General features: G+C 35.4%; 1 protein-coding gene across 1 annotated transcript in view; it reads right to left on the reverse strand.

The window, feature by feature from the left end:
- The window catches only part of LOC111512047 (probable multidrug resistance-associated protein lethal(2)03659), an 82,323-nt gene that overhangs the window by 6,882 nt on the left and 62,731 nt on the right, over positions 1 to 12,710 (reverse strand). The window contains 4 exon segments of the mRNA XM_074175013.1: positions 4,602 to 4,752; positions 6,475 to 6,868; positions 9,929 to 11,009; positions 11,012 to 11,208. Of these exon segments, the coding sequence (XP_074031114.1) occupies positions 4,602 to 4,752; positions 6,475 to 6,868; positions 9,929 to 11,009; positions 11,012 to 11,208 (1,823 nt within the window).

The raw sequence follows: 12,710 nt of genomic DNA on the forward strand, positions 1-12,710 counted from the left end.
ATACTGTTTACGAGACAATCTGGATGGAAAGAAACCCTTTTTTGCTAATTTTGAATTGTAGATTGTAACATACCGATTACTGAAATTCCAACTTTTTTATCACAGATCTGAGATTCTTCTGAACAGCCTACAGTAGTACTCAAAATAAATTATAATCAGAATGCCGATAATTTTTATTCATGTTTCGGTTGAGTATACAAATTGACCTTTCCTTCTTTTGTTCAGTCGTAGACTAATTTTTCATAGTAAATAAAGTAAAGTGAGAAGTAAGGTAAAGTCAGAGATACCTACTTTCAATAATGTCATCCTTACAATCGGTGGGCTGCATGTATATGTTCAGAGGAACTGACGGGACAGGTGGTAGCATTGTCGGAACTTCGAACCGGTACCGATTCTATTTGTATAGTATGGAATTTTGGAAGGGTCTGTAAATACATTAGGTTTTTTCCACAACAGTTTTTTTTTGTATTACAGTTCTGCCCGCCAAAATCATGGATTCATAAAATCACAAAATCATGAAAAACATACCAGCATAGAAATATAAGAAGCACTAAACGCATAAAAACGGGTGAATGCATGAAAACAGGAATGAATTGTCCAAATTGGACACAACGAGGAGATCGTTTTGGACATGTCTGAGGACTGCTGGAGTGTCCCGAATCTCAAGAATCAGAGAAGTCTAGTTGAAGCAGTGTGAAACAAAACCCTCGTGTTTCCTTAAGGTTTTCTGGAAAAATTATTTCGATCAGAAATTGTGAGGTTTAGTTCATCAAACCCAAGGGTGAGACCCTGTATTTTGTTGATTTTTCTGTTGAAGCAATTCTTGGAAAGAGGAAAGAATTTCAGAACATTGACAGTCTGCCTTCTTCAAACAGTGAGCACTATTCGAAATTGATTATTTGGTTTTTAGTTAATTCATTCATCTCAAGGTTAGGGATACAAAATCCTATTGAACCGTATCCCTTGTTTTATTGATATGCTTGAAGTGTCTCCTATCCCAGTTGTTCCACAGTGACAAGTGTTGGAAAAGGATATAAATTATATGGGTGGCGTTCGAATACGAGCTTTCAATTTGGTAACCCCTTTCAGCACTTATAATTGAATTTTTGTACCACTGTCATTGAAAGTGACATTTTTAATGGTTGTCACGAGTATTAAAACATGATGTTCACAAAGTAGCGTGTTGAAAATATTTTTAACACTATTGTTGTGAAAGTATTTTTGACACAAATATTTTTGACCAAATAGCAATAAACAAAACATAATTATTCAATTTTCAAGGAAGTTTTATTATGATCAATAGATATAGATACAAATGTATTAAATACATTATTTACATTATTATTATTATTCATGAACATTAATATAAAAAGTACAATTGGAACAACTGCTGATAATAACTTGGTATGTTGAAAAGCCTCGTAATATATTCGAACTATCTGAGTTGACAATTCAATTTTCAATTTCAATAGTTCAATTATATTTTTGAGAACCATTTTACATACAATCATTAATATCAAAGCAATCAATAATGTGAAAATAAATATTATAAATCAAATTATGGATATTGATTAGTTATTTGAGTTTTTTTTTAAATGACTCACTGAAGTAGACTCACGCTAGGCAAATATAGCATGTTTTGTGATGTCTAAATCAGCATGGCATTTGTACAATTGTATGTCTTATGTAATTGTATTAATATGGTAAGTGAAGCTCTCTTAAATTTTTTATGAAATAGAAAGAGTTTAAAAGAGAGAATTTAAAATTAAGGTTCAAATGAGATTGGATAATTTGAATCATTTCGATTGGGGTGTAACCGCTTATTGTGGTATATTTGTTTAATTTCGGTAGTGTATGTGTAGTGCTTTTATACAAAATATATACAAAACATAAGCAAGTATTTATTTCAGTATGAAGTTGGAAATTTTTCTGGGTGATTATGTATATACTTTTTCGCCTTTTTTTTTAATAGTTTGAAGGATGTTATATCTTTTATATTTTTAGGTAAGACGTTGAATATTTTTGGACCATTAATGAAAAAAGAATTCTGGGTGACCATTTTATTAAAGAATTAAATTTTTACGTCCTGGTTCATTTTTAATTTAGTATCTCTGGAATGTTTCTGCGCGAAATCGGCTCGTTTATGGAACATTCTTATTAGGCAATGGGAAAATGTATAGTGAATGAATATTCAACATGTTAGTTTCTTGATATTACTCTCTTGTTGAAAAGAGTCTATTTTTTAAAGATAATTTTTAATAAAATGTTTTCAGCGGTTTGTAATGGGTTAATAGCATTTTTGAAAGTTGCACTCCAAGCAGGAGTACAATGTTTTATTATAGATTCGACAAGAGAGGTAAAGAGTATTATAAGATTTTTTTCGACAGTTTGTCAAGTAGTTCATAAAAATTGTGCATCAATACTCGGAGCCTTTTTGTTACAAAGTTGATATGTCCCTTCCATTTTAGGTGCTGATCTAACATAACTCCGAGGTATTTTACAGATGTGGTTTGTACTATGGACTGACAGTCGCAAGTATTTTGATTATTACAGTGCGGTATATGCATTTTTATTTTGTAGTTTTTGGGTTGATCACGAAGGGTGGGGGAAAAGATCAGATACTTTGTCTTGTTTACATTCAGTGACAGTTTAGTACTATTCAGCCACATGTATATTTTTTGTAAATTTGTATCTACTGTCTCTCTTAGTTCATGCCAAGATGTTCCCGTGTAAATTAGAGCAGTATCATCGGCATAGCATATTATATCGCCTATGAAATTGTTGATTTTTATTATACTGTTAATGTGAATATGAAAAAGTATCGGTCCCAAAACGGTCCCTTGCGGTATACCAATTTGTACAGTCAGTTCGCTATTTATTTCATTTCCAATTTTCACTCATGGGCATTAACATTTAATTCTTGAAGTGAAGAGGATGATGCTGTAACACTGGAGCTAGCTGTTGGGATTATTTTTTCAGTAATAGACTTTCTTTTTATAAAAATAGATTGATCGATGTAACCCTCGACCACTGTTGTAGACTTCCATCCTCCGTTTTTCTTAATATCCGTTATATTTGCTCCTGATTCTACTAGCAAAGAAGCAGAAGAACTTCTGAAACAGTGACCTGTAGATTCCTTTGGTTCCGGGAGGTTCAGAAACTCAGCAATTGTAGAGGGCATTTTTCCAAACGTGTTTATACCAATTGGGTTGGCACTGCATTTATAATTTGACTATTCCAGAAAAAACGTTGATGATTGATAACAGAAGGACGTAATGCAACGTATTTATTGAAATAGTCAATGTTTTTTCCAACAATGCATTATTCATCCATTAATTTAACGTCTTCTACCAATAAATGGCACAGCTCTTCACGCTGGCGCCGGCAGAGCTGCATATATTCCGAAAATAGTAGTATCGTCAAATATTTTTTATCTGGCGCCTCATTTATAAACATCTGGACGAGTTCCATTTTTTATTTCTCTTCTAGATAGGCTAAGAAGACGGTTTCGCTGAAATTTAGTTCGACGTTTTTAAGTCTACACCAGCTAAGAAAAGTGGAATATGCGATGTGGTACTGCTGAGTCGATTTTTTGGTAACAATTCGATTGAAGCTCTTTTTGCAGCCTCTTCAATATCGTCAGGAACACACAATTCCTCACTATTGTTCTTCATTATCCAAGAAATTAAACGCCAGCAAGAACTTTAAATGTGACTTTGAATGAAACGCGTGAGCTCTAAACAATACTATTTATTGATAACCAGATAATTCGGCGTCACCTGACAGGGCCACTTCACAGCAAATGCGATAACATGAAAATAGTTAACTGACGAGAGATGTCAAAATGTGTTTTTATAGAAATATCAAATTCATCTATTTTATCATCAAAACGGTATAGTTGTACAAAAAAACTTTGTATGATATTTGTGTTAATAGTAAGTTTTATTTTGTTCGTGAAATTGCTTAACTCGCTACGCTCGTTTCAGAAACGTTTTCACTCGCAAAATAAAACCTTACTTTCAACACCCATATCATAAATAGCTATTCTATAAGGAATTAAGAATCGACCTGAACCCTTGCCTCCGCAAATCAAGAGCTATTCATTCCAACTAAACACAGGTACTGATGTCTCACGTTAGATCAAGAAACGAATAAGGAAACAGTACAGCAATTTGACACTGATGTGTATGTCAAAAAGTCAGCTCCGAATGAATGTCATAATCTACTAGATTGGTTCATAAACTTCGAATTCCAGAAGAATACTTTGAAATTCATAATTCTGTCGCAGCTATGGTTGATCTGAATGTGATTATTGTATTCTATAATTCTTCAAACGTCTCTCTCTTTAGAATTATCATAAGACCATCGTCAAGTAAGTTAAACATTGCTAAATGAACTGACTCTGCACATATAAGAGACAGATATGACTTACTGTATAGTTCTTGAATAGTAATGGTTCGAGCGTATATTCTGATTTTTGTTAGTTATTAGTTGAAACAAGCCACCAGAGAAGTGTACCAAATCTCAAAAAAATGTTTTTTCAATGATCACCGATGCACACATATGGTTTTGAATCCAGGTATAAAATTTGAATAACTCACTAACTGATTCTACTCTTTTGACGTCTCTACTCGTTCTCAGAAATATAACCCTCAAAAAGTAGAATAAAATGCCAATCAGAGCAGTTGGTACCATAATCCACACACTGAGGGAGCCAATCACCAAGCATATGCCAGCTACAGATACCACAATCTGGAAAAATATTGAACAGAATAAGAGAAAGATCATTCAGAATCCAGATAGTAAAGCAAATAATTGATGAGAAATGTATTAATTTTTTTTCGTGGAGATATTTTAGTTTCTACCAAATCAATTCTTTGATTGATTAGTGATCAACATTGCATTTCAATTATAACGGCCACTCCAAATGAGTTATTTCGCAATAGGACTAAGGAAAAAAGGACCGATAATCTTACCATGGATTATTCTACACCACACATTCATTTTATGGAAATATTGCCTTTCTGCATTTATAACCCAATTAGAATTATCCGCAGACCAGTGCCTTGAATTATGGAATGAGACTACTTCATTTGTAGTGAACGTAATTTCATCACTCAACACAATTCAAATAGTCTCCTTGAGGCCACGAAGAGAATTCTAATCTCCTTTCTTCATCTACCAGTTCCAAAGTGGGTAAAATTTTTGGCTTCAGTAGTTTAATTTTATTTTTCACAAGGCATCTCCTGATATTTTTTCTAGGGATATTCAAGTTCAAACTAGCCGTTCGCAAGGTTTATCACGAAAATATTGAAATAGTCGCACATCATTTCCATTCTCACGATGTGAATTGTTTTTGATTTTGAGCTTATGCCTCGATACTGCTGCTGTTATGGAATTCTCTGGTAGCTTCTCTTGCCGAAGGAGCGTTATCTCCGACAAGGCGCACAAGTTCAATTTTTTCTCGCACATTAAAAATCAATAATTTCTACCGCTTTACAAATTTTTTTCTACTAATCGGGCATAATATGACGTTTCAATACAGATTTCGAAAACAGCAATATTAATCAACAATAGTCAATAGTTTCCAGTGCGAAATGAAATGATCGCGATTTTGTATATCGGTATTTCACGGCCAACTCATCATGATTCAAAAACCATTTGAGAGGTGTGCAGTTAACATCCTATCATGATTCGAACACTGAATTATTAATATTGAATATTTTTTGTTGGAATATGGTATACCACAATTTGAGACGGTGCTCAGTTCAATGGTTATTTTAATTTTTTCTGGAAAAATCGCTCATACAATTTCATGTATTTAAACCTATAGAAATAATCGCAGCAGGGGTTGCTTTTTATAAAAAGAAAATGATTTTTGGTCCCAAAGTACAGTTTTTCGAACTCTTCAATTCAAAATAAAGTTCTTCGAAATCGAAGAAAAGATGCAAATTTCAGGTAGGTATCCCGCTTTCAAGTTGGTCACACTGTATATTCGGGCATTTGAAATATATGTGTTATTCTCGCTAAAATAATTTTATGTTTCTACCCCTAGACAATTTCATTGTCACTGTAACTTAATAAAGAAATATTATAGCTCTAACTTTGTACTTTTTACCATAAAATTAAAAATATAATATCATTATCACCCGAAGACGATTGTGGATTTTAATAATCGAAACTTGGTTTGAAATTTTTTAATTTTTATTTTTCATTTTTTGTCACTAATTTTTTTAATTTTCAGCTTTTATCATTATTTCAATTTTTCATTCGTTTGGTTGTTGCTTTTATGTTATTTTTTTGTAATTTCAGTTTTTTGTTTAATAAAATTGTTATTTTTGGTTAATCTTTTTGATTTTTTTTTCAGGGATTACAAATCAATTTATATTTTATTAGACAATGGAAGTCCGAACTGATGAAATATATAATATCATTATTATTTTCGTTATATAATCTTTTGAATGTTAAGCTCACCTGAATGGTATCCAAAAGTGTCATGGGCAATATTTCATCCAGGGTACCAATATCTTTGGAGAATCTGTTGAGGATTCTACCAGACGGATTCATGGTGAAAAATCTCATGGGACTATAAACAATATTATCGAACATCTGGTTGTGCAATCTCGTAGAAGCAGTTATACACCATCTATAAAATGATATAGAGCTCGTAAATACCACTACAACCAACAAAATAATCAAAACTGAGTAGTAAATGATGGTATTGTCTGACATAAAAACGGGAGTTAGCCACCAGTCTTCGTAGGAATCTAATGGATTTGTAGTTTCTCCGGTGATATTTCGAAATTCTATTAATTTGACTTCGTTATTCGTGGTATTTCTGTGAGAGAGCCACTGAAGGGTGTTGACCCTGAAAATAATAATTATATTCATGCAAATGTGTTTTGAAAAATATTGATCATATATGAACATTCAGTTCATAAGAACGATATTTGGATTTCAAGTCATTTAAATAGAGGAATAAATTCAGTTATTTTTTTACTTGTGATATACTGTTTGGAACCTTTGGTGTAGTAATGAATATTACTGGAGTTTTTTCCCAACACCAAATCGTTATAAACGTTATAAAACAGTTTTATCTTCCTCTTGAAGATGACCACTTGGTGATCGAAACACGTGTCGAGGTGTAAAAATAACGATTTGGTGTTGGGAAAAAACTCCAGTAATATTAACTTCAGTTATGTTGCTCATTAGAAAAAATCATAAATTCCATCCAGAAAATTTGGAGCATAATTGAAATCGTTCAATTTCATGTATGTGCAAGTATCATTTTATTTGATGAAAGACATTGCTGATACTTCGAAATATAACCTTCAGGCTCACAGCCTACGCATATACTACTGATGATGTCTACCGCAAACAAAACATTTGACACTCCAAGTTCCTATCCATGATAATAAATAAACAATCTTTACAAACATTTTTCATTTCCAGAAATGTTTCGCTAACTCACCCAATAATTTATTGAGGTGAATTGATGAATGGTGTAAGGTTCTCCATTACAATTTTGATTTTTTTCAGAACTGGGACGATGAAAATCCCCACAAAAGTCAATAATAAAGATGTTAAAGATATAATTCTTATAAAATAATTGAATGAAAATAGAGTGCATTCCATTTAAAACGAGCCACCCCCATAACTTTTGGTACAATGATTTTCGGGAAAAATAGAAGAAAACAACAACAATGGTATACAGGGCTACACATTTTGACATATTCACATTTGATGTTACTTCCCCTATGGCACCCTCAGAGCATGTCACCAATTTATTTTTTTTTAATGGATCACCCTATATTGTTTCGCATTATCAGATGCTCCAAGATGAGCAGATTTCAACAAACATATGGTCTGAAGCTTATGGTTCGGGAGCTACAAATTATTTGAGTTGAAAACGAGCCAACCTGAATAACTTTTGAAACAATGATTTGCAGGAAAAAAAAACAGATCAGTAATTATACAGGAGGCCACATTTTGAAATATTCGTTCTAGACACGAATACGAAAGCAATAAATCAGAAAAAAAAAATTTTTTTGACTCTTGAATCAAAATCTGATGACTGGACAACGAGGAGAAAAAATTTTCTATAGTAAATTTTCAAAAACGTTTCCACCAACTTCCATACAATGCAATGGTTGAGAATCTCGGAAGTTATTTCTCTGCAGTGCTTCATGATATTCTCTCTGAAATCTTCTAATATTGTTGATTCTATCTCCTACACTTCGGACTTCAAATGACCCCATAGAAAGGAATCTACAGGAGTGAGATCCAGAGACCTTGGTGGCCATTCTGTAGGACCACTTCTGCCAATCCAGCGACCAGGAAAATGATCATCTGAGAATTGTCGCACTGGAGCTGCATACTGAGGATGTTCACCATCCTGCTGAAAAACTATTTCGATTTCGAATAAATTTACATCCTTCTCAATTACCCTATTGATGCACGGTATTATTCGATTCTCCAACATATGTAAATATTCATCACTAGTCAAATTATCATCGATAAAAAAAGGTCCTATGATGTGGTCACTTAAAATTCCTGCCAAAACATTCAGTTTTTGAGGTCGTTGGGTATGAACTTAACGGTATAAATGAAAATTCTTATCTTTCCAATATCGACAATTTTGCCAATTCACCTCTCCATTCAAACTAAACGTACATTCATCCGAACAAATTTTATACAAGAAATTCTGATGCGTTCAGATGCGTTATATGGATGAAATTTGTACTTATGAATGATCCTGAAAACATTTGTTTAGAAAAATATATTATGTTGAAAATATGTTTTTCCGTCAATCAGCTATCGCACCCTTACGAACGACAACTCTCAGAAATCAAAACTTGTGCTAAGGACAAACGAGGTCTTACCTTTTAACGTGTAATTCCTAACACGAGTTGGAAGATAGGAAGTGAAAATTGAGTGTTCAGCCTGGGGCTTGAACCATCGACTCACACATCGGCCGATTGACTGAGTAAACAAAGCACCCACATCGAACCGCCGTGCTACCGATCAACCATTGAGATTCTCGAGACTACTCAGTAAAAGATCGCGAATTTTCCATTAGTCCAACGTGCCCTAAAACTGCAGTACAAATAGCTTCATCGTTGACAACTCCTGAACGGTTATGTTTTCATTGATAACAGATCCAGCTTTCATAAATTTGTTCAATAATTCCGAAACGTATTTGTGTCGTACATTTCTTCCTGGATGATTATCATTGAACATACAGGCAGCAGCTCTAGCACTATTTCAATTTTGGTAGTACAAACCCACTATTTCAATCGGTTCTCGAAGCGTATAAATCATTGCTTCTCAAGAATTCACAAAAACATAAACACCAATTATAATTTCACCTGGTAGGCAAACATTATTGTAGAATGAGACGAATACAAAATGAAGAGAATTTCGAATTGAAATTTAACCAGGCCAAATGAGACTTTTTTGAAGTATACTTCATAAAAACACCTATAAAACCTAAGTAATAGATTGTACAAAAGTTCATTCAGGGTGGCTCGTCTTCAACTCAAATAATTTTTAGCTTCCAAACTATGAGCTTCAGACCATAATGTATTCTACTTTGTTTTAATCTGTTCATCATGGAACATCTGATAATGCGAAACAATTGATCCATTTGATAAAAATTGGTGACATGCTCTGGGGGTGCGATAGGGGCACCCCCTACATATATGTAGGGGTGATTGACGTGTTTTTTTATTTTTCTTGCAAATCATTGTACCAAAAGTTATTCTGAGTGGCTCGTTTTGAATGGAATGCACTGTATATTACTTAGAATGGATTATCACAGTCAAAATCATTGACAAAATTTGCGATATGTTTTAGTGACTGTATGAGATTAACGTGTTCTAGTCTCTCCTTGCTAAAAAGTACCGCAGTTGTGAAGTTATCTACTCACCATAATGTAACAAAATACTCCGCACCACTCTCCAAAAGCTGACTCAGTAAGAAAACTGAACACAACAGAAACACTTTCAGAATATTTCCACCGGCTTTCATGTAACTCTTGTAAACATGCCAAGAAATTCCTCCCACTCCTTTCTCCTCCCTCTGTAAAATTTGTATTTTGTCATCGTCGTCTAAGAATGACTCTTCCTGTTTCCCCGCCAATATCATGGACTTTCTCCGTATATCCTCCTCTTCTTCCTTAAAGTTAAGCAACATCCTGGAGAACTTGGTGTCGGAGGCTCTGATTTCTTCATATGATCCTGATACTAGAACTTTTCCATATTCTAGTAGATATATGTTATTGACATTTCTCAAGTACTGGAGTTGGTGAGTTACCAAAATAACGCATTTTTCTTTCAGGTACTCACAGATGCATTCATCGAACAGTTGCTTCCCAACGTGTGTATCCACAGCTGATAATGGGTCATCTAATAGGTAGATGTCTGCTTCTCTGTATACCGCTCTGGCTAGGTTGATCCGAGCTCTTTGACCTCCGCTCAGGGTAACACCTCTTTCGCCAGCTAAAGTTCTGTCACCATGGGAAAAGAGTTTGAAGTCTCTTTCTAAGGCACAAACTCTAATAACTTCGTCGTATTTCCTCTGATCAAATTCCTGTCCGAAGAGGATGTTTTGCCTCACACTGCCTCCAAACAACCAAGGCTCTTGAGAGGCATAGGATATAGTTCCCTTCACTTTGACAGTGCCAGCTTGAATTACCAATTCGCCTAGTACCATGTTGAGCAGTGTAGTTTTGCCACTTCCAACAGACCCCACCACAGCAACTAGATCACCGCTGGTCACATCCAAAGATATGTCTTCCAAATTATTTTCTGGCAAAGACTCCAACCACTTAGCAGAAGCTTTGTTTAACCGAATTCCCACATCTGTCCTTCCGGCAGTATGTCCTTCTTTGCTCACCCTGTTTGTTATACTTTTTGGTAAATTGACAGTTCCGAAATCAAGTTCCTCATACATCAGGAACGTTTTGATTCTTCTGAAGGAGATAAACATTTCTGAGACTCGTGAAATTGCTCGGGGAAGAATATTGTAATCGTGTTCAAAAGTCGATAGAACGAGGTCATGGTGAAAACATAAGCGGAGTTAAGAGAGTTTCCCGTCAGTACATAAACTAGAATACACCAGAAGACTGCTCCTCTGTTGAGAACAATGGCGCATGACATTAATATGGCTCTGATGGTAGATGTGAGGCGGATGAACTTCATTTCCTTCCTGAAACAGTAGGTTAACTACTATAAATATTCCTTGAAAGTGGATTTTCGTATGCATGTAACAGCTTTCGGGTTGATGAATTGACAATATCAAAAACTGAAAAAACTTTTCACAAAAAATATGATTCATTCCTGAAATCAGAGAAATGATCGAAGTGGCATGAAAACACAAAATTTAATCCTCTTTTGATGTACAAAATGACTTTTCACAGATCCGATAGAAAGAGCAAATCATATTGAATATTTGTTTCATGGATCCATCCCTTCAGAACTGAAGTAAAATGACCTTGGAAAATTCCACATCTGCTTTTTTTCTAACTCCAGCGATACCGGAAAAGTTTTTGGGAATTATATTCGAAACAGCTTTCAGAACTGCCGCATAGATAACAGAAAAGCTCTGAATGCTGTTGAAAAATGTATTTCTTTGCTATTTAATGAATATCTATTTCAAATATGAACATTTTCATAATGGAAGAGTTGGCCGGTTGGCTGTCCTTGTTCATCTGCACTGTGCATGCTGTTTTCGGTGAGTGCATTGGCTTGGGATTTGGGGGTTGAGCACACCGGCCATTGGATGCCTGCTTCCACATAGCCCCCACGACAAAATCACTTGTGGTTCTGTTATTCCCCAACTGAATGGCATCCCAACTATGGCTTGATCCTATGGTGTGTGTATCCGTGCTGAGAAGATGAATGACACTGGGCCTATCAGCTGTCTCTACGGAACCTTCGAGATACCGGGCGCCCTCTCGTCGTAGCATCGCCGTGTCACGGTAATGCAGGGCTCTGCCGTGATTGACCTTCTTTCCCTAGCTACTCGTGGGACTTTTATGGACAGAGTAAACTTAAAAATTCCTTCTGACGCTGACTCTATAGAGGAGATGGATGTCGAGCTTACGACTCCAACTGACCTCCCTGGAAACTTAGATCAGGAGCGAGTCTACAGCACCAAATTCTTGAGCAGCGTACGCAGAATTTGTCTCAGGTGGGGGAACAAACCCCCCTATGAGCAGGTTAGCAAACGTTTGCGCTCAAGTGATGATTCACCAAAACCAGAGGCGAAACAGCCCTGCACGGTTGAGTCTAAGGCATCGTCAGGTGTAGCTGACGTGCAAAAACCCTCATAGGGGAAAGTTGTCGTGTGTATTAAGGTGGAAATCTTGCAACTTGGCTATCCGACTACCTCATTAACAGAGCATATACTTTGCGCCTGCCCCACTGGGGACCGAATCAGGTCTTTAGAGTTCGGCAGAGCGGTACTCTTACTATCTGACCTGAAAGACTACTCACCAGACAAACTAATCGGCTTCGTTAAGAAGCTGGGTTTATTTTGCCGAGTGTGAATAGGTGTGAGCCACAATAAACCCTCGCGGGTTGCGGTGGGGGGTCTAATAGACCTAGACCTAGATCTAATGGACCTAACCTAACCTAATGAAAGAGTTGAAATGAAACTTTTCATATGATAACACATATTCTACAGACAGCCATCACAACTATAGATAT

Source organism: Leptinotarsa decemlineata, unplaced genomic scaffold, assembly GCF_025532065.1.
Source record: "Leptinotarsa decemlineata unplaced genomic scaffold, Ldec_3_MD MMD2_tig00000882_RagTag_RagTag, whole genome shotgun sequence".
In the NCBI taxonomy this organism is placed as follows: Eukaryota; Metazoa; Arthropoda; class Insecta; order Coleoptera; family Chrysomelidae; genus Leptinotarsa; species Leptinotarsa decemlineata.